Source organism: Silene latifolia, chromosome X (assembly GCF_048544455.1).
Source record: "Silene latifolia isolate original U9 population chromosome X, ASM4854445v1, whole genome shotgun sequence".
Classification (NCBI taxonomy): domain Eukaryota; kingdom Viridiplantae; phylum Streptophyta; class Magnoliopsida; order Caryophyllales; family Caryophyllaceae; genus Silene; species Silene latifolia.
Window position 1 is genome coordinate 131497657 of NC_133537.1, and position 24235 is coordinate 131521891.

Here is a 24235-nt window from a genome sequence, read left to right on the forward strand (position 1 = left end):
GTGGACATGAGTGGCCATGGCAGGTGGTTGGAGCACCGTGAGTCAAGGGAGACCACGGTGGTGGCCCAGGGCTGTCACGATGGTGGTAAGGTGGTGAGTGTTTGAGTTGTGTTTGGTTTATGTCGGGTTGCGGGGTAGAGCTTAGGGCGAGGTTGTGGGGCTTGGTTAGGATGGCTAGGCTTGTGGTTAATGGTCGTCAGGATGCGCCGCGGTGTGGGCTAGGGTGTGGCAGGATTGGGCGGTGCTGATGGTGGCTAGGGGTGTCATGATAGGTGGGTTTTGGTGAAGGGTTGAACACGGTTTAAAAACCGTGATTATGGTGGGGATGTCGTGGGTTGTGTCACGGGGTGTCATGGGTTGGTTGTTAAGTTTTTATTTAATTATTGAGACGGGTTTTACGTAATACTTCATACGGGAAATAATTTAATATAATTAAATTATAATGGAATAAATTAATATAATGAATTGAATAATTAATAATTAAATTATAATATTTCGTTTAGGTGACGGTTTTGAAGTGAAGTATTTCTAATTTTTTTATTTGACTGCTTTATAGGATTTGCCGTTGAGGTAGGTTATCTACTCAACTCGAATGTGTATTGGTGTAATTTATTTGACGAACGTTAATTAGAATTGGATGTTGGTTGTTGGTTGAATATAGTTATTGTTGATTTATCATTATTCATATTGTATAATTTATTATTGTGTTAAAGGACCGGTCCAAGGATGGCGGGTAAAATTGAAGAACCGGTCCACGGGTGGCGGTATATAAAAGGGTGTCTCAGGAATTGATATTATTTATAAGGTTGTCTCGGGTTATTGATAAAGGGCGTCTCGGTTTATATATGTTGAAGGAGGATATGTGGATGTTGGAGTGTGATCGGGATTGAGCATTTGCATATTTGTTTGGCATTATTGTTGTATTATTCTTGTTATTTAGATATTCTTACTCAACCGTTGGATTGACCGTGTATTCGTTAAACACCTGTGATGAACCAATAATTGGGGAGCAAATTGATTTCAAGTAATTGAGTTGGCCTAGAAGGGGAGCTGAAGGGCGAGAGGATATGGCGTTTACTTAGTTGTCTAGATCACCTTAGAAGAACAAACAATATTTACTACTCGTATTATTTTGTTTCCAGTGCAGTTGTATTTAATAATTTAAGTTACTTATTTTTGATTATGTAATAAGGCCATTTAAACATTATATTTATTCAAAGTACTGTGGTTTCGTTTACCTTTGTATTCACTACCTCAGGAAACTGAGATGATAACACTTTCATTTATATAGGGATGCCTAGTAAAGGCTCCTAAATAAATGGGGGTGCTAAAAAGTGGTATCAGAGCCAGGTTCCCCAGGCCTAAAACAAATGAACACAATGAATTTAGGATGTGTCTAATAAAATGAACCCGAGTAGAAATTGTTAGGAGCCCCCTTAAAGATTGGGATGAGAAATAGGGCCCCCTCACACCAAAGTTCTGGCCCTTCCAGTTTTGAACCGGTCACCTTTGAGAGAATTGAACGAGTAGGGTAATTAGAAAATGTTTTCTGTCTTAAAGGTCAAATGTTTGTCTTAAGATAGAAAATTTCTAACTTTGTTGCAGGATGCGGATTGAGGTAAGTAATATGTGACGGTATTATTTTGGCCTAGGGCCGTGTGAATTGGAGTAATTGTTGGGAATTAATTTGAGAAATTGAATGATAATATGCATCAATAGTGAATTGGATTATTTGGTTGAAATTATATTAATTGGTTTGAATTGATTAATAGCATGAAATGTTAATTTATATGAATGGATGTTATGTGAATTAGAAATATTATGTCTAGTGATATGCGATTATGTGATCCCTGAGCCATGATTAGTGTAGTAATTTGACGATAAAAGCAATAATTTTTTTTTTATGGGTGATGGCTATTAGGACGGCTAAAAGCCGTGCGGTGTGGCGGTTTTGGGAGGCCGTGAGTCACGTGGTTGACTGGCTTTAGGCCAGTCCATTCAACGACATGTTGTTTTGTTTGTAGATGTATTATTTAAAAACCTTGTGCCTAAATTCCTAAGCAAAAGCTTATGTGTTTATTTTCTTTTATATCAGAACCATGCCTCCAAAGAAAGCTACATCTACACCTACACCTACTTCTATGTCTTAAGAAGAGATTGATCGACTGATTGCTATGAATGAGGCCTTGACAACTGCGTTGAAAGCAAAGCGGTCAGTGCAAGATTCAGCTAAAGTGAGTGCTTCTATTGCGAGGCACAATCCGACGAAGTATGATGGACTGGGAGCACCTTCTTTATTGGCAGATTGGCACAGAGAGTTTGATAATCTATTTGAGCTATTAAAGTGTCCTGCGAAAATGCAAGTGGATCAGGCTGCTTATTATCTAAGAGGGAAAGCTGGTATGTGGTGGCCTAGAAGCAAAGAGGCTGTGAGAGAAGTTGCTGCAAATAATGGAAGTGAATATGTGAAATGGTCTGGATTCAAGAAGGTTATGAATGTTGTGTTCGTTCTAGAGCACGTTAGAAGCAGAATGAGAGCAGAATTTGATTCTTTCAAGATGACAAATGAGATGACAGTGGAGACCTACTATAACAGGTTTATGGAGCTATCTGAGTATGTGGCAGACTTAAACTTCAGTGATGAAATGTTGGCACTTAGATTCGAGATGGGGTTGACCACAAATATCAAGAAGAGGCTGGCAGTTGGTTAGCCAAATAACATGGATGATGTGTATCAAAGAGCGGGGTACGGTGAGAGAATTGCACATATGATCATGGAAGAAAAGAAATAAAAGGGTGAAAAGAGAAAGACTGAGGCTGCAAGTGAGAGTGCTGAGAATAAGAAGCAAAATGTGAATCCGTACCGATCATTTTTCTTCAACAATGGGCAGAATGGGAGTGGAAACCATGGAGGTTTTGGTCGAGGTGGAGCTTCGGGAGGTGGCGTGGTCACTTGTTTCAGATGTGGGAAAGTGGGTCATAAGATTGCAGATTACAGAGTTCATGTGGGAGGTCAAGGAAGGGGATTTATTAATGTGAACCAGAGTGGAGGCTATCGTACTCCTGTGCAGAACTATGGGAATTATAATCAGAGATCTGGAGGTGGCAATTATCAGAGGAGCTACAACAACAATTATTCTAATCAGAATCACTTCAACAACAATCAAAGCAACAATTTTCAGAAGATAATGAACAGTGGAAATCAACAGAATGGGTCAACATCAGCTAGCCAGAGTGGAGCTAAGAGTAGTGGGAAATTATTTTTGATGGGAAAGGAAGCTGCTGAGGAGGATGCTCATGTTGTCACGGGTATATTTCTTTTTAATTCTGAGCCTACCTTTGTTTTATTTGATTCGGGAGCTACCCACTCTTTTATTTCAAGTGAGCATGCTAGGACTTTAAAACTGCAAGTATATGATGAGATAAGAGACCTAGTTGATATACCTTCAGGGGATTCCATACCTTGTAGCCATGTGTATAAGAATGTGTCGGTTAAAATTGGGGAAGCTATCTTTTTGACCAATTTAATTGAATTTCCTTTGGGTGGTTTTGAGGTAATTTTAGGGATGGATTGGTTGGAAAAATACAAAGCCTTTATAGATTGTCATCAAAAGAAAGTAACCTTGAGTGGACCCGAGGGAATAAAAGTGCCTTACAAGGGATTTGTAGTTAAACCAAAAATAAAACTTATCTCAACGGTCACCTTAAAATCTTGTTTAAGGAAGGGAAGTGAGTTGATCTTGTGTCACGTGAGGGACACGTGGGAGGAGGTGCTAGGGGCGGCATCTATACCCATTGTGCAAGACTTTCAGGATGTGTTCCCAGTTAAGATTCCAGGGTTATCACCTCAGAGGGATATTGATTTTGGCATTGACTTAAAACCTGGGGCGGGACCAATTTCTAAAGCACCTTATATGATGGGACCAAAGGAGTTAGAGGAGCTTAAAAAGCAGTTGGAGAAGTTGTACGATAAGGGCTATGTGAGGCCGAGTGTGTCACCTTGGGGAGCACCTGTGTTATTTGTTAAGAAGAAAGATGGAAGTATGAGGTTGTGTATTGATTACAGAGAGCTCAATAATGTGACCATAAAAAATCGTTACCCTTTGCCTCAAATTGATGATTTATTTGACCAGTTGAGTGGGGTTGGGATATTTTCTAAGATTGATTTGAGGTCGGGATACCATCTGTTAAGAATTAAGGATGAAGATATTCCTAAGACTGCATGCAGGACAAGGTACGGACACTACAAATATTTTGTTATGCCATTTGGATTAACTAATGCACCAACGGTCTTTATGGACTTGATGAACCTTGTTTTTAGTCCTTATTTGGATTAGTTTGTAGTTGTCTTTATCGACGATATCCTGGTGTATTCTAAGAATAAAGAGGAGCATGAGAAGCATTTGAGGATTGTATTACAGACCTTGAGGGAGAATAATCTTTATGCTAAGTTGAGAAAGTGCGAATTTTGGTTAGAGAAAGTTGCCTTTCTGGGGCATGTTGTGTCCAAGGAGGGAGTGTCAGTGGATCCAAGCAAAATTAAGGCAGCGTCCAAGTGGGAGAGACCCAAGAATGTGGGGGACATTAGAAGTTTTCTGGGGTTGTCTGGCTATTATAGGAGGTTTGTACAGGACTTGTCAAAATAGCTAAGCCTTTGACTACTTTGATGAGGAAGGAGAATAAGTTTCAGTGGGATGAGAGTTGTGTGATACATTCCTAACCTTGAAGGAGCGCTTGACTACATCTCCTATTTTAGCCTTACCTGAAAGGAGTGAGAATTTTGAAGTTTATACTGATGCTTCGAAGAATGGTTTGGGATGTGTGCTTATGCAGCATGGGAAAGTGATAGCTTATGCCTTGAGACAGCCGAAGCCGTATGAAGCTAATTATCCAACTCATGACCTGGAATTGGGAGCAATAGTTTTTCCCTTGAAATTGTGGCGCCATTATCTTTAAGGAGCTACTTTTAAGGTATTTTCTGATCACAAGAGTTTGAAGTACATTTATACTCAGAAGGAGCTAAATATGTGACAAAGGAGATGGATATAGTTGATTGGAGATTATGACATGGAGATAATTTATCATGAAGGGAAGGCTAATGTGGTGGCAGATGCATTTAGTAGAAAATCTATTCATGCTTTGTGTAGTGCCATGTCTAGGGTGAGGTTGCATGAGGAGGTGGAGAATATGGGCATTTCTATGATCAAGAAGGGAGAAACGATAGGAGATTTGACCATTGAGCCAGAGTTATATGCTGAGATCGAAGAGAAGCAAGAGGGAGATGCTCGGGTGGCACGGTGGTGAGACACCGTGAGTGATGCCGTGGTGGAGGGCGTGAAGAAACGATTTCATGTGGGTAGTGATGGTAGTTTGAGATTTGATGGGAGATGGTGTGTACCTGATGATGAAGAATTAAAAAGAAAGATTTTAACTAAAGCTCATTCTACTCCATATTCTGTTCATCCTAGAGGAGATAAGTTATATAAAGATTTGAATAAGACTTTTTGGTGGCCTAAGATGAAGAAAGAGGTTGCTGAGTTCGTTGCTAGATATTTGGTTTGTTAAAGAGTGAAGGGAGAGCACAAGAGACCACAAGGTAAAGTTCAATCCCTAGATGTACCTGAGTGGAAGTGGGAGAGCATTTCAATGGATTTCATTGTGGGGTTGGCTAAGACTCAGAGATGGAATAATATAATATGGGTTATTGTGGATCGATTGACTAAGTAAGCTCACTTCATTCCTATGAAAGATACGTGGAGTAAACCTGAGTTGGCTAAAGCTTATGTAAAAAATGTGGTGAAGCTTCATGGTGTGCCAAAGGATACTGTTTCTGATCGTGATTCAAGGTTTATATCTAAGTTCTGGGAAGAATTACAATCTTTGATGGGGACCCAGTTGAAGATGAGTACAGCATTTTATCCAGCTACAGATGGGCAGACAAAGAGAACTATTCAAACTCTGCAGGATTTGCTGAGAGCTTGTGTGATGGAGTTTGATGGATCATGGGAAGAGAGGTTGGATTTGATTGAGTTTTCTTATAATAACAGTTATCATGCTAGTATTGGCATGACACCTTTTGAGGCATTGTATGGAAGGAAGTGCAGGAGTCCAGTGTGTCGGGATGACAGGGCAGATGCAGTTGTGTTGGGACCTGAGATGATACAGGAAATGGTGGAGTAAGTGCACATTATTCGTCAGAAGATGCGTGCGGCGCAGGATAGACAGAAAAGCTATGCAGATTTGAAAAAGAGTGATATAGAATTTGTTGTGGGAGATAAAGTGTTGCTTAAAGTGTCTCCTATGAGAGGTGTGATGAGGTTTGAGAAGAAAGGGAAGCTGAGTCATAAGTACATTGGGCCATATGAGATCTTAGACAGAGTTGGAGAGGTAGCTTACCGTTTAGCATTACCTCCAGCTTTGGATAGAGTGCATAATGTTTTTCATGTTTCACAAGTGAGGAAGTATGTGAGTGATTCTACTCATGTGCTAGAGCCTGAGCATATTGAGATTGATGAGCAGTTGTCTTATGTTGAGGAGCCTAAAGAAGTTTTGGATAGAAAAGTGTGAAAGACTCGTAATGGTGAGACATCATTAGTGAAGGTTTTATGGTCTAATCATAAGGTGGGAGAAGTTACATGGGAAGCTGAAGCTGCTATGCGAGAAAGGTATCCTAGTCGTTTTGTTTGAGTTGGTTGGTTACGGGGACATAACCCTTTTTTTAGGGGGATAGGATGTAACATCTTGTATTTTATGACATTTTATGATAATTTTAATGGTAAAAGTATCTTGTGAGGAATTTAATTTAAATTAATTTGAATTATCATCTCAGTTACTTGGGTGTTTTTGGTGAATTTCGGGGACGAAGTTCTTTTTAAGGAGAGAAGACTGTAATACCCCGTATTTTAGACGATAGAATTATATTAAAATGTGTTTAGTTGATATTTAATAATTTAATTAATTGAATAATTAAGTTGTAAGACGAAAATAAAATAATTAAATAATGCTTAAGACGGAAATAATGTTGGGCCGTGTGTCACGTGTAGGATGTGTATATTGAGTATATCGTCGGAATTGTAATTGTATGTTACTAGTTACTACTAATAATAATATGGAGTAATTAATAGAAAAGGAAAAAAAAAAAAGAGAATTATTTTAAGGAAACTTCCTCCCTCTTTCCTTCATACACTTATATAAATAGTCTATTCTACCTACCTATAATCATATAACAACATAAAAATACAAATAATTGATCTGAGGCAAGGGAGAAAGATCTAAGGGAGAAAAATAAGAGAACTCGTCTAATTATTATCGTCTCAAGGTAAGACAGACTTAATTTTAACTTATATCGTCGTATTCAATTAAATTATTGTTTAAACACCGTATTGACCACCGTGAACAGTGCTGTTACCCTCAATAGTTTCCCTTGACCATGGTGATGCTATTAGGACCAGTCGTGGCCTTTGTCGACCACCGTGGGTGGCGGAATTGGTGTCTAAAGGGGGGTTATCGCAGGATTTAAGACGAAGAGTTTAGCTTGTGTATTTGTCGTATGAACATGGGATATGGGTGGTTGCGTAGGTCGGCCATGGACGGTCTTTTTGGTGGTGTTGGGGTGGTCGCAGGTGGTGGTTGGTACGGTAGGCTGTCAGGTTGTGGTGTTTGTATAGGTTGTGTGTATATTCGAATTTGTATGTCATTTTGGAGGGGTCGTGGGTGGACATGAGTGGCCGTGGTAGGTTGTGGGACCACAGTGGGTCAGGGAGACCACGATGGTGGCCACGGGCTGACATGATGGTGAGTGTTTGAGTTGTGTTTGGTTTATGTTGGGTTGCAGGGTAGAGCTTAGGGCGAGGTTGTGGGGCTTGGTTAGGATGGCTAAGCTGGTGGTTAATGGTCGTCGGGATGCGTCGCGGTGCGGGCTAGGGTGAGGCAGGATTGGGCGGTGCTGACGGTGGCTAGTGGTGTCATGATAGGTGAGTTTTGGTGAAGGATTGAACACGGTTTAAAAACAAGGATTAACGGGGATGTCATGGGTTGTGTCACGGGGTGTCATGGGTTGGTTGTTAAGTTTATATTTAATTGTTGAGACAGGTTTTACGTAATACTTCATACGGGAAATAATTAATATAATTAAATTATAATGGAATAACTTAATATAATGAATTGAATAATTAATAATTAAATTATAATATTTCGTTTAGGTGACGGTTTTGAAGTGAAGTATTTCTAATTATTTTATTGGACTACTTTATTGGATTTACCGTTGAGGTAGGTTATCTACTCAACTCGAATGTGTATTGGTGTAATTTATTTGACGAATGTTAATTAGAATTGGATGTTGGTTGAATATTGTTATTGTTGATTTATCATTATTCATATTGTATATTGTATTGTTGTGTTAAAGGCCCGGTCCAAGGGTGGCGGGTAAAATTGAAGAACCGGTCCACGGGTGGCGGTATATAAAAGGGTGTCTCGGGAATTGATATTATTTATAAGGGTGTCTCGGGTTATTGATAAAGGGCGTCTTGGGTTATTGTTATGGGTGTCTCGGGTTATATATGTTGAAGGAGGATGTGTGGATGTTGGAGTGTGATCGGGATTGAGCATTTGCATAATTTTTTTGCATTATTGTTGTATTATTTTTGTTGTTGAGATATTCCTACTCAACCGTTGGATTGACCGTGTATTCGTTAAACACCTGTGATGAACCAATAATTGGGGAGCAAATTGGTTTCAGGTAATTGAGTTGGCCTAGAAGGGGAGCTGAAGGGCGAGAGGATATGGCGTTTACTTAGCTGTCTAGATCACCTTAGAAGAACAAACAATATTTACTATTCGTACTATTTAGTTTCCGCTGCAGTTGTATTTTATAATTTAAATTACTTATTTTGGATTATGTAATAAGGCGGTTTAAACATTATATTTATTTAAAGTACTGTGGTTTCGTTTACCTTTGTATTCACCTCCTCAGGAAACTGAGATGGTAACACTTTCATTTATCTAGGAATGCCTAGTAAAGGCTCCTAAATAAATGGGGGTGTTACAATCTGTTACGGCAGGTAATCTGGCAGGACTACACATGTGAGTGTGAAGTCAGATACGAGGCACGATTGGAATTGGAGGATGGTTGTATAGTTGTTGTCATGGTTGTTTCTTGTATTTTGCTTATCTTGATTATTCAGTGAACTGACCTCATTGTTGTTTTGTAAAATTGTGATGATCCATTCGGGGATGGTGAGTAGATTGTGACAGGTGATGGTTATCTTTAGCTGCGGGGACGAGGATGGGATGCCATCACTTTGAGTCTAGTTTCCGTTGTTACGAGTTTAGAGTTTTTGATTTTAATGTATTGAGTTTTATACACTTTCGTTTTGGCATTCTTTGAGACGTTGTAATCGCTAAACATTATACTTTAATAAATGTTTCTGAATGGTTACTTTTGATATACTAACCTCGGGCAACCGAGATGGTAGCAGCTTCACATGCTAGGATGGTCCTTGGTAAGACACCTTACTATGTGGGGGGTGTTACAGTGAGTATGTCACCCTTTTGCAATTTGAATACAAATACAAAATAATAACTAAATTAGATTCTAACGATTAATTCAAAACACAATAAGAATAAAGAGCAAAAAAATTTTCTGTTACGAGTTCAGATAACGGTATTTTTTTTTTCAAACCAATTATCTCGTTAAGGCCTTCAGTTTGAAAAAAAAATTCACCGCTTTTTGAACTCGTAGCCGGTAATTATGGTTGGTCAAACAATTTTTAACGAATAAACTTTGACCGACCATAATTCCCGACTACAAGTTGAGACGTCGGTGAATTTTTTTTCAAACGGAAGACCTCTTAAAGACAGTCAATTTGGAAAAAAAGTTTATCGTATTCTAAACTTGTAGCCAAGAGTTATTGACGGTCAAAGTTTTTTTGCATAAAAAGAAGGGTATATCATAGAAAATGAAAAAGTTGAGGGGTACACGAGAGAATATCCCAAATGAAAATTAGGACTTGTGTGATACTTATATAAGATCATTTTTGTAGTTAATTCTCGCATTAATTTCAACAATTTATTTGGGGGAAGAAGATAAGTTTTGTGAATGAAAGGGAAGATAAAAATTTATCATAACATAAGTATAATAATGGTGATTAACAAACATACCATTAAATAAAAGAAGTATATGTTAAATAGATATAATAGATTAATAACCACATAAGTATATGAAAGGGAAGTATTATTATTATTATTATTATTTTTTTTTTTTTTTTTTTTTTTTTTTTATAAAGGGATGCGCGCAGCTTTCATTAAAATAAGAATAAAGGTTTACATGAAATTGGCGGGGAGCCGAGAGACAATCTGGGCTCCCACACCCTTAGCAATAACAAAGCTAAGTCTAGTAAAAATGTAAGCGGCCACCCGAGCCCCAGCATCCTGAGATACCGAGAATTTCTGGATCCGCTTGAGCAAGGCAACAGCATCCGAACCCAGCTCCCCAAGTGAAGAGAAGGAGAAAGGAAGGAAACCATAACCCGCTATCGCGCACAAATCCCCATACTTAGCACACTTTCGCTGAATAACCAAAGTTGTGAGTGGAAAATAAAAAATTTGTATTATTTATTTTTTATGTTTGTAACTAATATTTTTTTTATATTTTGGACTTATAAGCATGTGAAACATAACATTTGGAGATGAATTTTAAATGACACGTGACTTAGTGAGCTACTTAGTCTTTTTTGTTTTTTTTTTTTAATATTGTAGCGGAATTTATTTTTGTAGTGCGATTCTACTCATCACATCACTTTTAGAATTTGTTAACTCAAGAAATATTTAATATGCACAATTAAGTTAAGAATAATGATGATGATAATAATAACATTTTTGTAAGATATTTTAGTATATTTTATATATAAAAGGGTCACGAAATACAAATAAAAGGGTACGGAAAACTGATCTCTCAATAACTTATTGAAAGACCGTCTCTCCCAAGTTTTAGTGTAAAAACAAATAGTTGCATTTATGAACGATGAAAAATTAGAGTGATGTGATGTTTATTTATAATTCAACATATTCTAATAACACCGGAATTTTAAACTTAGTATGTATTTTGGTTTGTTAATTGTTGTTTAATTGTTAAAAAAATTAAAAGTCGAACTTTATGTTGGAGTATGTGTCCTCAACAATAGTGCGATCACATGTTTAAATGTCAAATTAAGAATACGTAAGGGATGATAAATAATATAGTCAACTGATCAACATTAATCAGTAACGATTGACTGACTAGAGTTTGACGTTACTGTCGTGTTGACGGTGGTGATCAGTTGATCCCATCGGTCACACCTATAGGATGATGCACAAATGGAAAAGTAATTATTTGAATTAGATACAAGTTAATTAATCACTTATAAATATTGAGTTATATGAGTTTGGAACTTATAATTGTAAATGAGATTTATAATTATTTGAGGTAAAGGTAGTAAGTTAATTATATTTACATTAAGTTGTAAAATTAATTAAAATGGGCATTGTGATACCCATTATATGTTGTGATAATAATAGAATATTACTCAACAAGTTGAGTATACATTTATCGGTTATTAATTTGTCACATAATAGTTATTTGGTCAAATTAATATTTAATTATGCTAGATAATTAAATACACGATTTATAAGCATTTACAGAACAAATGTCGAAAACCGAAATGGACCCGTAAACACCCCATAACCGGTTTTATGCGGAGTGTTTAGGACTCCATAAGGTTTTGTATTTTGTGTTTGGAAAAGATGCTAGAAAACATAATTATTACACTTTCTCTATTATCACAAGCCTACTCTTACACCTAGTCTATTGCATACATTAAAAATAGAAAAGAAAAACGCACTCACCCACATAGGGGAGCCGATTTTGTTGCTCTTCATATAGAGCACTTGTTGCTCTATTTTTTATACTTGATGCACTACATGGCCTCTCTCTAACATCTCTCATATAAACTCTCTAAAATAATATAGTGATATTATTCCTAAATTACTAGTGTAGTAATATTTTATAAGGGTTATAACTACAAGTTTCTAGTTAAAAACTTGTAGTAATTTTTGTGTTTAATCTTGGGTGTTCTCTAAAGGAGGTGTTCTTGTTTGAGCACTTGGTTGGAAGATCATCCTAATATTCAAAGCTCAAGAACAAGTGAAGGTAGGAGACCTTCCTTGTGCCCAAAAATCCGAAAACTACAATGTAAGGAACATTGTTTTTCTCATTTTATTTCTTATTTAGTTATGCATGCACTAGATCTAAAGAACTCATATTAAAATGTTAATTAGTTCACTATTAGAAGAGTCTAAAAAGAGGTATATGAACCTAACAATTGGTATCAGAGAATAGGATGTTGCATGCGTAATCGATTTATAGTTTTTTCGAGTTATTAGTAACTTAATTAAAATTAAAAAATTGTGATTTATTAGATAATGTCACGAAATATTGATGCATGTTGTATATTCTGGTCCTAAAATGTTTTTAAGTCATTTTTATGACTTATGGCATTTTATTGCTCATTTTAATGATTTTTAGTTATTTTATTACATTTTTATGACTAAAATGGAAATTAAAATGCTAAAAATAGTTAAACTAAGTCTCTGACCTTGAAATTTTTATATGACCTCACATGCATATTTTACTTATTGTATGTAAAATTTCGTATAAATTTCATTTATTTTGTATGATTTATGATTTTTATGAGATAAAAATGAATTAAAAGGAGGTAAAATGGTTAAATATAGTTAAACTTCGAAATAGGCCATAAAATTTTATTATGTTGTCACATGCATATTTTACTCACTGTGTGTAAAATTTGAGATGAACTAGATTCATTTTGTATGATTTATGAATTTTTAGAGTAAAAATGACATACATAGTGACTATTTTAGCATAAATAGCTAAAGCGAATTACATGGCATGAGAAAATCATTTTAGGTTGCATTTATATCCCACGTATTAGATCTAAAGTTGTAAAATTGATTAGATTAATTTTTGTATACTTTAGATGTTTTATTTGATAAAACCGATAAATCGCAACTACATTTTTCTCGAAATAAATTCGAAAATTTTAACCATAATTTCATGAGTGTCATGGATATATTCCAGAATGTTCAAAAATTTAAAATTCAAAATTCAAAATTATTGTAATTTAATTTGGATTTATTTCATAATAGTTATGATTTTAAGGTCAAAATGAGCATAAAATTATATCAAGTTGAATTTTTGTCAAAAATTGAGTGATGACTGATTTTTAAGACCTAAGAATGTTAGTATAATGAACTTGGACTAAAATTAGATTTTAGTATTATTTAGCGATTTTAATAAGTTAAAATCGTGCATTTCCATAAAACCGGGTTATATAATCGATATAAGTTAAATAGGGCGATTTGACACATAAATTGGCATGATAGTGTAGATACCCATATCTGTCGATATTGGCATTTATAGAAATCCCGACAAACACTCGATGATGATAGGACGTCATGTACTCTTAGTTGACATTTGTCATTATTTGGGCTCGTTTTACGATGTAGAATGGGTGTTGTCGATGAAGTATTTTATTAATTTAAATGATATTTAAGTTAATGTTTTTTCAAAAGTGAATTCACTTTATTTGTTTTAATTTGAATTTATTTTCTTAAGTTTATTTTATTGAAAATAAAATAGATATTTGATTTGAAAAATCATTCTTAAGTTACTTGATTTGAAAAATCAATTTAAATTGTTTTATTAATCGTATTTGAAAAATCGATTTTTACGATGGTTTTATACATGATATTAAGCTTGATTTTAACTCGGTTTTGGGCACGATTATTGATGCAAATTCGACCAAAACTTTGAGCCATATCCCGACCTTTACCAAGACCCAAGTTCAAGCCCCACACTCACCAATTCACGTCCAAAACAGCCACCCCAAACAACCATAACCCATGTTCAGCTCAACCAACATTCGACCCTCCAAACCCGTACCAATTAGACTCAAACCAAGCCTAAAATCTCACCTCACCTAGCCCACATATCAAGCTCTCAAGCCCAGCCATACACCCACTCAAAAACACGTCACAAACAGCCATAACTCATCCCTCACGCACTCTATTTTTCCAGCAGCCCAACACCTTCTTTCGAAGCCCCAAACCTACTCTAAAGCACGACTAAACCCGCACCCATCGACCATAAACCATACCCCAGTATCCAAACACATTTACCTTGCCTTAACCCTCAAGAAAATCTCTCCAAAAAACCCTACACAAGCCACGAAATAGCTGCTGGACAGCAGCTTCGCAAACCCGAGCCCAACTGCTCTTTACTCCGTTTTGTCCAACTTGTAACCCTCGACACTTCCCTATATATACCCCGTAATCACCAAAATTCACTCCCCTAACAACCTACCACAACCTACCATGACCTACCAGCCATAGCAAACCAGAATCGAGCCCTAGACAACCCTAAAACTCGACTCGAATTAGCACGAAAAACAGAGCAGGAACTTGCTCTTTTGTCGTGGTTTTTCCAGACGTGGTAACCACCATTAACACCCCTTAGAAACATAGACCAACTACCCAGAATATCAAAGAAATAAATCGTTCAAAAAACCCTAACCTAAAGCCGTGACAGCCGCTTGAAAACAGGGACAAAAATCTTGTTTTCGAGTTTCTGTCATGGTCTTTGGCCTTGATTCTAGTGCTTAAATACTATTAAAACTTCTGGTTTCTTTCCATATTCACAAAATTCAGTCTTTCTAGTTTCCAAAACGTCTTTTGGATTGAAAAATTTTTGAGAAACGATGTCGTGGTGAGTGATTGAAAATCACTGCTCAAGTCTGCATTTTGAACGTGTTATTTCGTGATTTCAAAATTCAATTTCAATTGTCTTCGTCGACGACGGCCCCTCGAGATAAAATCTACGATCGATTACGACCCAAGACGGTGTCAACTATGCATGTAGGTTGAGGGTGCATAGAAATCTCTCCTTTCTCCCTTTTAATTCCGTCTTTTAATTATGTTTATTACATCGTATTATTATCGTATAAATTGTTAATTATGAAATAATTAGCATAGATACGAGTATAGTTAAAGTGCTAATTTGAATACGCATGTTGACTTGAGTTGAGGAAAGAAAGCCGCTAGATTGGTCGGTCGTTTCCCCTTCTCATTTACATATCCTCGTATTCAGATTCGGACAGAACTAAACCAACTAATTTGTTTTAATAAACGATGTTGGTTGTATGTTGTTGTTGTTGAATGAAGGAGAATGGGATTTGTAGTATGGATGTGCCGATGGATGGCCTTTGTATGTTGTATTTATCTTCTGTTAGGATAAGAATTATTCTATGTTTATCGCATGACAAATTTAACATGTTTGATTGATTTAATTGATTTAATCTTGTTTAAATTAGTTTCATTTGAGCATGATGATTGAATTTATGAACTACACTTGTCTTAATTTGTTAAAGTTTATGTCTTTGATTATTAAAGCATGTTAATTTGATTACCTTATCTTGTTTTATTTAATTAATTCACATGTTTGTTAATCTATCTTATGCTAAAGAGTAAGAATATCTCTTTCCTTCCTCACTTTGTTTGTTTCTTGCTAGAATAGCTAAATGAATTTCATATGCTAAAATAACTTGACGAGTTAAATGCATTAAATCGACATAGAATGAAATTCACATGTTAGGGTTTAAAACAATGATTGCATACTCGCATGAGATACATATCCAAAATAGCCATCGTTTTATTTAGTAGAGACCGTTATAGTTACGGGCGGAGTTGTGTGTTAATTAATGAAATTAAAATAAACTTCCCAACACGTAATCTCACAAGAACTTAAAATCTCTACAATTTGGTTTCTAAATTCCATTTAAAAATTTAGTGGCGACTCTTTCAAAATCAAAAGTGTTTAATATGAAATAATAAACATAAAGAGGATGTAAATTCCCTTGTCCACAATTTGGCGACTCCGCTGGGGACAGTGAAACTTGAAAAGTGAAACAATGGCTATTTGGAATCTCTATCACATGCATTTTTTTTATGTTAATCATGCATAAACCCTTTGAGACTTTAGGATTCGGACCATCCTCTTCGAGAGCTTTCTTTTAAGCTCGAGATAAGGTGATGACGTCCACTGTTTCTGATATAAATATCAAAGGTGCTTCCATGCGATTATCAAGTGCCATACCTACCATATAGCAACGTGCGTATGGAGGGAGACCACTCCTTTAATCTCGTGGGATCACTGGCACAAACCTTCTTTTAGAAGACCGACCGAGACTTAGAAGAGTCTAGGCTCATGCATAACATCCATAATATGTGAATGACTAAGTGCTACTTGTCATCCCAAGTCTGTTTTCAAAACCAAGTCCTTTTTCAAAACCCATCCTTGGATCAATGTTTTCGAAACAAACGGTTTGCTCACCTCTTATTTTCGAAATTTCTGGGCCTAGTTAGGTCCAAATCTTTAAACCTCTTTTCAATCCCAAACTTTTGAACCTACCTCGTTTGAAAAAAGAATCATTCCCAAGTCGAAGTGCTGCGGAATTAGGATTAGAATTTTGACCAAATCAGGCCTTTTATAAAACAGCATGCTGCCCATTTTAAAAGCTTATTTCGATTCAATCCTTTCCAATTTCAAAATCCAATAAACCATAATCCAAACCTAACCCAAACCTAGAATACAGTTTGAGTCAGTTGGGTCAAGTCCAGTCTAGTTGTTCTAGTTTAAGCCATGTTTGGTTTTATCTAGGGTTTAAGTGAACCAAGCTTGTCTAGACTAGAACACAACCTTAGTGGGTTACCTAAGTCACCTGTTAGGTCCAAGTCAAGTAGGTCGACCACTTGGTCAAAGTCTAAGCCACAAAAACACCCCATCTAAGACATTATGGGGCGTCCCCCTTTCCAAACCAATAAGCCATGTCTGGTTTCGATCACGGTTTAGTCGCACCAAGTCTATGTCAAGTCTATGCTAAGTCTGCATCTAATCCAGTCTAAGTCCAAGTCTAAGTCAGTTGAGTCAGGTTTTAGTCCTATTTAGGTCTAGAACCCCTGTCCTACACCTTGACCTTGCACAAGTGAGTCATTAGCTCATTTCCCAGGTCTAAGTCTGTCTTTAAGTCGGGTCTGAGTCAAAGGTCGAGTCTGTGAGTCGAGTCCTTTTTGTGAAGGGGTTTGATTCACATTTTTGATTAGTTCGGGGTTTCTTTGTACTATTAGCTAAGATGAACAACACTTTAGAGCTGCTTACAGCTCGCTTGGCTGCAGTTGAGACTAAGGTAGGTGGGGAGACTCCTATAACCACCACCCCGGAAATGTCTAGCTTGAAAGGCGATTCAAGCTTGTGGAAGACCAACTGAAGCTCTCTCAAGGGGAGAGCATCCACTACAAGAATGCTAGGGCTTATGCCCCAATCCAGGAGGAGCTCCCTAAGAACTTCGTGCTCACAGATATCCCTAAATTCAAGGGAACTGAAAATCCTCTGCAGCACATTAGGTCCTATAAGGAGCACCTTGCTCTAAAGAGTGTGCATGCGAGCATGCTAATTGCTATCTTTGACCAATCCTTGGAGGAACATCCAAGGGCATGGTTTTACAACCTAGATCTAAACAATTACCCCACATTCGAAGATCTAACTACTGAGTTCTGTAGACATTATGCTGACAAAGCCGAAATCCAGACAACAATGAGGACTCTCGAGGTTATCACCCAGAGAGAAAAGGAATGCTTTCTTGATTTTCTGGCTCGTTGGCGCGCTGAAAGCGTGAAATTGACCAAGAAACCCGAAGAGGTCGATATGGTCGATAAGTTTGTAAAAAATCTGCAACCAGCTTACCGTAATGAGCTAAAATATCAAAACTTTAGCACATTCAAAGACTTGACTCGAATTGGGAGGAAAATCGAAGATGACCTCCGTACGGCGGAGTTTTCTAAACCCAAGGGATACCCTGGGGCTTCCTCCTCTAAATCGAAAGCAACTACTAGTGCTAATCATGTTCAAGCTATTAATTTCCTAGGAGGAACTTCCAAGAAACCACAACGCTCTACTCCAAGAGTGTTTACTGACATTGGGTGTACTTATACGTATGCCCTTGAAAGACTCAAGGCCCAAGGGAAGCTAAACCCAATCGGCCCAACTCCTGAACCACCCTTCGAACAACGACCTAAGTGGTACAGGCCGGAGGCATACTGTGCCTACCACCAAGGGAAGGGGCACGATACAGAAAAATGTTTCCGCCTCAAGCATGATATCCAAGATATGATTGAGAGTGGAACAATCCCAATACCCACTGTGAAGCCCAATAATTTCACCAATCTATTTGAGGATCATTCAAATGCGGTGTTTGATACCGTCATCAGGTACCAAAAATAATCCTAGATACACTAACAGAAGCTAGCAGTAAGTAGGGTCGATCTCCACATGGAGATGGGAAAATGTCAGCTTTAAATAAGTCCGTCAAGGTAACCAGTTTATGGGGGTTTGAATTTGTTTATTCTAAACTAATGAGATTAAGGAAGAGGGAAAAGATAAGAGAATAAGGATTAAGCAAATAGAGAGAAAATAGCTAAGACAGTCGGTTCACCATGATCATTCAGTCAAGCAATCTAGGTCTCAGGTCAATGCCAGTATGGTCTATGGGGCAGTGAATATCTCCTTCCGGTCTCAATTCACCCTAAAACACAAATAGCTTAGCTTCCGCCCTCACTATGTGCCCTAATGTTCACTACGAGTCTCACCCTTTCCAATCTTCCGGTCTAGGTCAAGGCTTACCGCGATTAAATGACTAATTGCGTCGACTCAATTAGACAGAAATAATTAAATGTAGCGACTAACAACATAAACTATACAAGCATTAAACCTAATAATTCGATTTTCAATTCCTTCATAATCATGGATTCCCTAACTCTTAGCAAAGGAAATTAACTACGCATTATCATTGAATTAACAACAACGATACATAAACTAAAGGAATTAAACATGCTAACAACGAACAAGAGAGATTTGAATAAAGCAATTGTGAATAAAGGAAATGAAGAAATAATAGCAATAAAGAGATTAATATTAAGAAAATAAAGGAGAGTATGGTACCGATTACAAGATTCGATTCAATCCAAAGTTTTCAAGGTAAGAGTAAGAGTAGTCGAGAATCGAGAGAAGAGAAGAAGAGTAACGTCGTCTCCGGCATGATAAAGATATTGTAACACGCAATGTTAACCTCAAAACTAATTACAAAGCCCAACGGAATAAGGCAAAAAACACGGTTACAAGATAAACCTCTCGATCGAATGGAATTGAACCACTCGATCGAGAAACTAACCAACAATTCCTCTCGATCGAATAAAAAAACTGTTCGATCGAGGACTTCTTATTTTGGCCTTCTCGATCGAGTATGAAAACAACTCGATCGAGTGAATCTTCAAGGGATAAAGCATTCGATCGACTGAAAAGTGATCGATCGAGCTATATTAGCACGTAAGGCACTTTGACACCTTTCGAAATCAGCTCACGCATCTTCAAAGTGATAGATTCCGAGCTCCAATTCCTTATTTTCCATAAATGCATGCAAATGAGACAAGTTTAGGCTCGATTTATCTTCTTTTCGGTCCGTACCTGCAATTTATACAAGACAAACCAAAGTAGACTATTCGGGGGCATTTGTAGCAAAATGCTACATAAATAGTACATAAATGTGTGTAAAAATGAGGTAAAAACCTTATATAAAATACACGCATCAAATCTCCCCAAACCAAACCTTTGCTTGTCCCCAAGCAAACTATGAATGCAACTAAGAACAAATAGTGGAGCGAGACCAACGCATCAGCTACAAATTATCCACCAAAACCAGTTTAATGCAACAACTAACAAAGTGGCAAGTGATAAGTGCAAACGAATTAAATCAATGTCTCAAACTTACTGAACCGTCGACCTTGCAAGACTCAAAGATATCGGACTCTCACGGGTCGCTCATCACTCAAATTTAGGCACAACGCGAGTATATAAGTGAAAGATAAAAAGAAGTAAAGACACTTACCTAACTCGACCCATAAGAACATGCATGCAGTTTAACATGAATAAAGTCTCTACAACCATACATATGCATTCCAACCAAACTAATGACCAAGACACATGCCGATGACTTATATTTGGGTAAGTGAGGTAATAGGTAAGAAGGGGCTAAAATGAATTTGGAAATGTGGAGTTAATAACCAGGCTAGCAACAACGGATCCAAATTTGAAACTACATCCCAACTTCATACTCAATATATATCAATACAAAACAGTGCAAATTTGGATGCACTCAACTCACAATACACCATAAACCCGTCAACACCCCATAAGATATAAATAAAACATGGGAGTGGAAATCATCTATACAACTTTTCATTTCCCCGCATATGATTTTTTTCTTTCTTTTTCATGTTGTATTCTATTGTTTTTTTTCCTCTTTTCTCTTTCTTTTTCACAACGATTTCTTTTCACTGCATTTTTCTTTTCATTCCCTTCAACTCTTCTACCGACTTCTAAAATCAGATATGTAACCAAACTGCAATAAAAATTCCCAAACAACTACTCATCACTAGCTTGGCTAGGGTAGGCAAAATTATAGATTGTAGTTAATGGGACAAAAAGGCAATATGGCTATGTGAGGCTCATGGGTAGAATGAAATAAAGGGAACTGCCTCTCCTAACATGTATCTCCACAGACCGAATGCATATAGGTATTAAGAAGACTAAATTCATGCTTATGCAAATTGATGTTACATGCCTCATAGAGAGTACTACTCACATCCTACATGAAACCGGTCATGAATGTCACCTGTTTATAAAGCTCTAACCTCATAATGTAATGTAGCTTGCCAATACGTGAGTGAAGTCTATTCGTTCAGATAAGAGAGAAACAAAAACTCCTAGATTATGCACATTATCATGCCAACAATATGTCAAGAATATGCAAGGCATAGGTAAAGACTCAATGTAGCGTCAAAAGTTCAAACGTTCCGACTCAAATTAAACGTGAAAATTTTGAATTTTATGTGATTTTTTGAATTAAAAACAACAATGCATGCGAAAATGAATAAACGTGCAAACGGAAATGCAAGAAAACATGCAGACACATATATGGATGCATACCTCCCTAAACCAAACCGTACAATGCTCTCATTGTACCAAAAATAGGAAAAGAAATGCAAAGTAAGGAGAAAAGGATAGCGGGAGTCAGAAAACTTACAAGACATCATGAGGAGGGTCTCCCCAAATCGACCATGAACATGGGAGGTCATAGGTGGCCACACAACAGCTCAACGGACGAAAAATAGCTGCTGGAACCCAAAACTGCTCGATCGAACGACTTAGAATAGTTCGATCGAGAGGATTTGGTATCAAAAGGACTCGATCGATAAAATATGTTACTCGATCGAGAGAATGGGATTTGCAGCGTTTTGATCGAGGACAGCAGACGCTCGATCGAGAGAAATTCTTAGCAAAAGTACTCGATCGAGTAGAAAAACCACTCGATCGAGCTGCTTCACCTGCAAAATGCATATAAGAAGTGTAGGAAATACGAGAGACGCATAGTTCAGCATTTAAAGTTCAACACACAGCTAAAGGAAAAGAAATAATTTTAATAAAAGTACAACAAAACAGTCCGGGTTGCCTCCCGGAAAGCGCAGGTTTAAGAGGTCCCGCACGACCTTTCTGGCTTCAATTAACTGGCGCATCAAGCTTGTCGAAGTACAAAACTTCAACACAGTTGTCTGCTTCATTTGCTTCGTGATAATGCTTCACATATTGCCCATTCACCTTGAACCTATTTCCCTCGGGACCTTCTAGCTCAACAGACCCAAATTTAGTGACAGCTGTCACTGTATAAGGCCCACTCCACCAGGACTTCAGCTTGCCAGGAAATAATCGCAGTCGGGCGTTAAACAGCAACACCTTCTGCCCGACATTAAATTCACGAGGTAAAATCCTTTTGTCATGCCATCTCTTCGTCTTTTACTTGTGTTGAATCATATAGTATATATGTTTATGTTTTGATGATGTCAAGGTATTTTAATATTGTAATATTGTATATACTCGTTGCGCGTAATTATTTGTTAAGTCTTTTAGATTAGACTTATCTACTACAAGCAACAAAGAGAATTGTGATGGAAGTATGTGATAGTCAAGCCTCAATTAGAGATTCAACTATCTGAAGATTCATTCAAGTATTATGTGAAGGCGAAGTCCGTCTAAAGATTAATCAAGCTTGGATGATGAAGTAGCCTATACTCGAAGATCTCCTATGAAGATTAGAATAGTATAAGTGATTATATCGTAATGGTAACTAAGAATGAATTTCCTGAATTGGTAAAGTTATAGCTTTGCAGCTATAACATTACTAGTAAAAGAGCTCAATGTTATAGCTCTCCTACTATAACATTGAGATGCTGAGTTTATTATACACGACATATATTGTTTCAAAATTGTTTTGAAAATTGTTTAAAGTTTTTTTTTAAATGTTTTAATAAGAGTATTTATTTAATAAAGCTCTGTTTAGTGCGGAGTTCGGTTTTATGTTAAACGTTGGTTAGTAGTTGTTTTGGGTCAACTTATGAGTTAGACCATGCTACTAATTAGGGTTTCAACATAGCCTCTCTTAAAATCTAAATTCTAACCCATATATTGAGCTAGGGTTTGCACGAGTCACGAGGCATATGAGCCGTGACATCTCGTGTAACCTAGGGTATATTTTGTAAAGATTTTATTCTGTAAAGAATATCTTTACATATCTTGTATATCGTACTTAATATATTTGTTTATGATAAAAGATATTCTTGTTATAGAAAATCTTATCATAATCTTAGAATTTATGGTAAAGATAATAATTGAATAAGTTATATTCTATCTTTTGTAATATTCTTTATTATCTTTTAGACTTTAAGGAAAGAAATAATAGAAGATATGATTTGTTAATTTATCTCCTATTTCGGCCTTTAGGGTTTCACGAAACCGAGTGTGCCTTGCTCTTTCCTTCCTATAAATACTCTACTGTCGTGACATTTAAAATTGACCTTAAGCATAAAATTGATTTTATTTTTACAAAGCAAAACCGTGTATTTCAAAGGAGAAAACCGATTTGCTATTTTTGAAAGGTCGTGTGTTTTAACCTCGTATATTCATTTGTTAAGTTATCGTTATAACATAATAGTGCTCAATAGATTTCTTACTTGTTCATTAACGTGAACCTTTGCAAGAATCATTAGTGCTTTCTTATTAACGTAAGTTAGCCACTCGAGTATTTAACGGTACTCATTGAGTTACAGCTAGAGTTAGTTGTACGAGTTGGGTTAGTAAATTTGTAATCCGTAGAAAGGTACTAAATTTATTAATCGAGAATATTGGACGTAGGTTTCGACTTGTGAAACTAAACCACTTCAAAAACCGTGTGTCTCCTTTCTTTCTTTCATTCGTTCGTTTACTTTGTTTAATTTGTTCGTTAGTTGATTAGTTAAAGTTTAATCAATAAACTTTAAATAATCAATTATATTCATACAATCGAAAAAGCTTTCAAAAGTTTTAAATCCTCAATTCACCCCCCTCTTGAGTATTTTGGATTGATAGACTCTTAAATTGGTATCAGAGCCTCGTGCTCTTGATTGCCTAACCGCAAAGAGGCTGATCTATCTTGTTCTTATTTATTTTGTCGTTTTATATTCCGCTGCCTATCACGTGATAAATGGATTCCAAATACCTCAAGTGTCCCGTCTTTGATGGGAAGAATTATGAGTTATGGAAAAACATGATGACTCACTATGTGAAAGGTCATGATTGGGAGTGCTGGAGGATTATCCAAAACGGACCGCACAAAATTCTAGTCGCATCCGAAGAAGGCACTACCTATGAGAAGAAGGAAGACGACTATGTCGAGGTCGACTACAAGAAAGACGAATAGAACTCTAAAGCAATAAGTGTATTGCAAAACGGCATGACCTCTACAGAGGTTAATCGGTTTTCTTAGTGTTCAACGGCCAAGGAGATATGGGATGGGCTTGAACTAGCTTATGAAGGTACTTCCATTGTTAGAAAGCACCGAATAGATTTGCTAATGCAAAAATATGAGCTATTCATCATGGAGCTTAATGAGTCCTTGGATAGTATGTCCGCAAGGTTCTCAAGAATTATAAACGAACTGAAAAACCTTGGTAGGAAGTTCAATACTGAGGACATTGCTAGAAA

At 36.8% G+C, this 24235-nt stretch overlaps 1 protein-coding gene across 1 annotated transcript; it reads left to right on the plus strand.

The window, feature by feature from the left end:
• Positions 1–2174: 2174 nt before the first annotated feature.
• Positions 2175–5304, plus strand: LOC141618347 (uncharacterized). Its single transcript, XM_074435446.1, has 4 exons — positions 2175–2702; positions 2796–3980; positions 4338–4621; positions 5148–5304. The coding sequence occupies exons 1-4, from the start codon at positions 2175–2177 to the stop codon at positions 5302–5304; spliced, it is 2154 nt and encodes a 717-aa protein (XP_074291547.1).
• The last annotated feature ends 18931 nt before the right edge of the window (positions 5305–24235 follow it).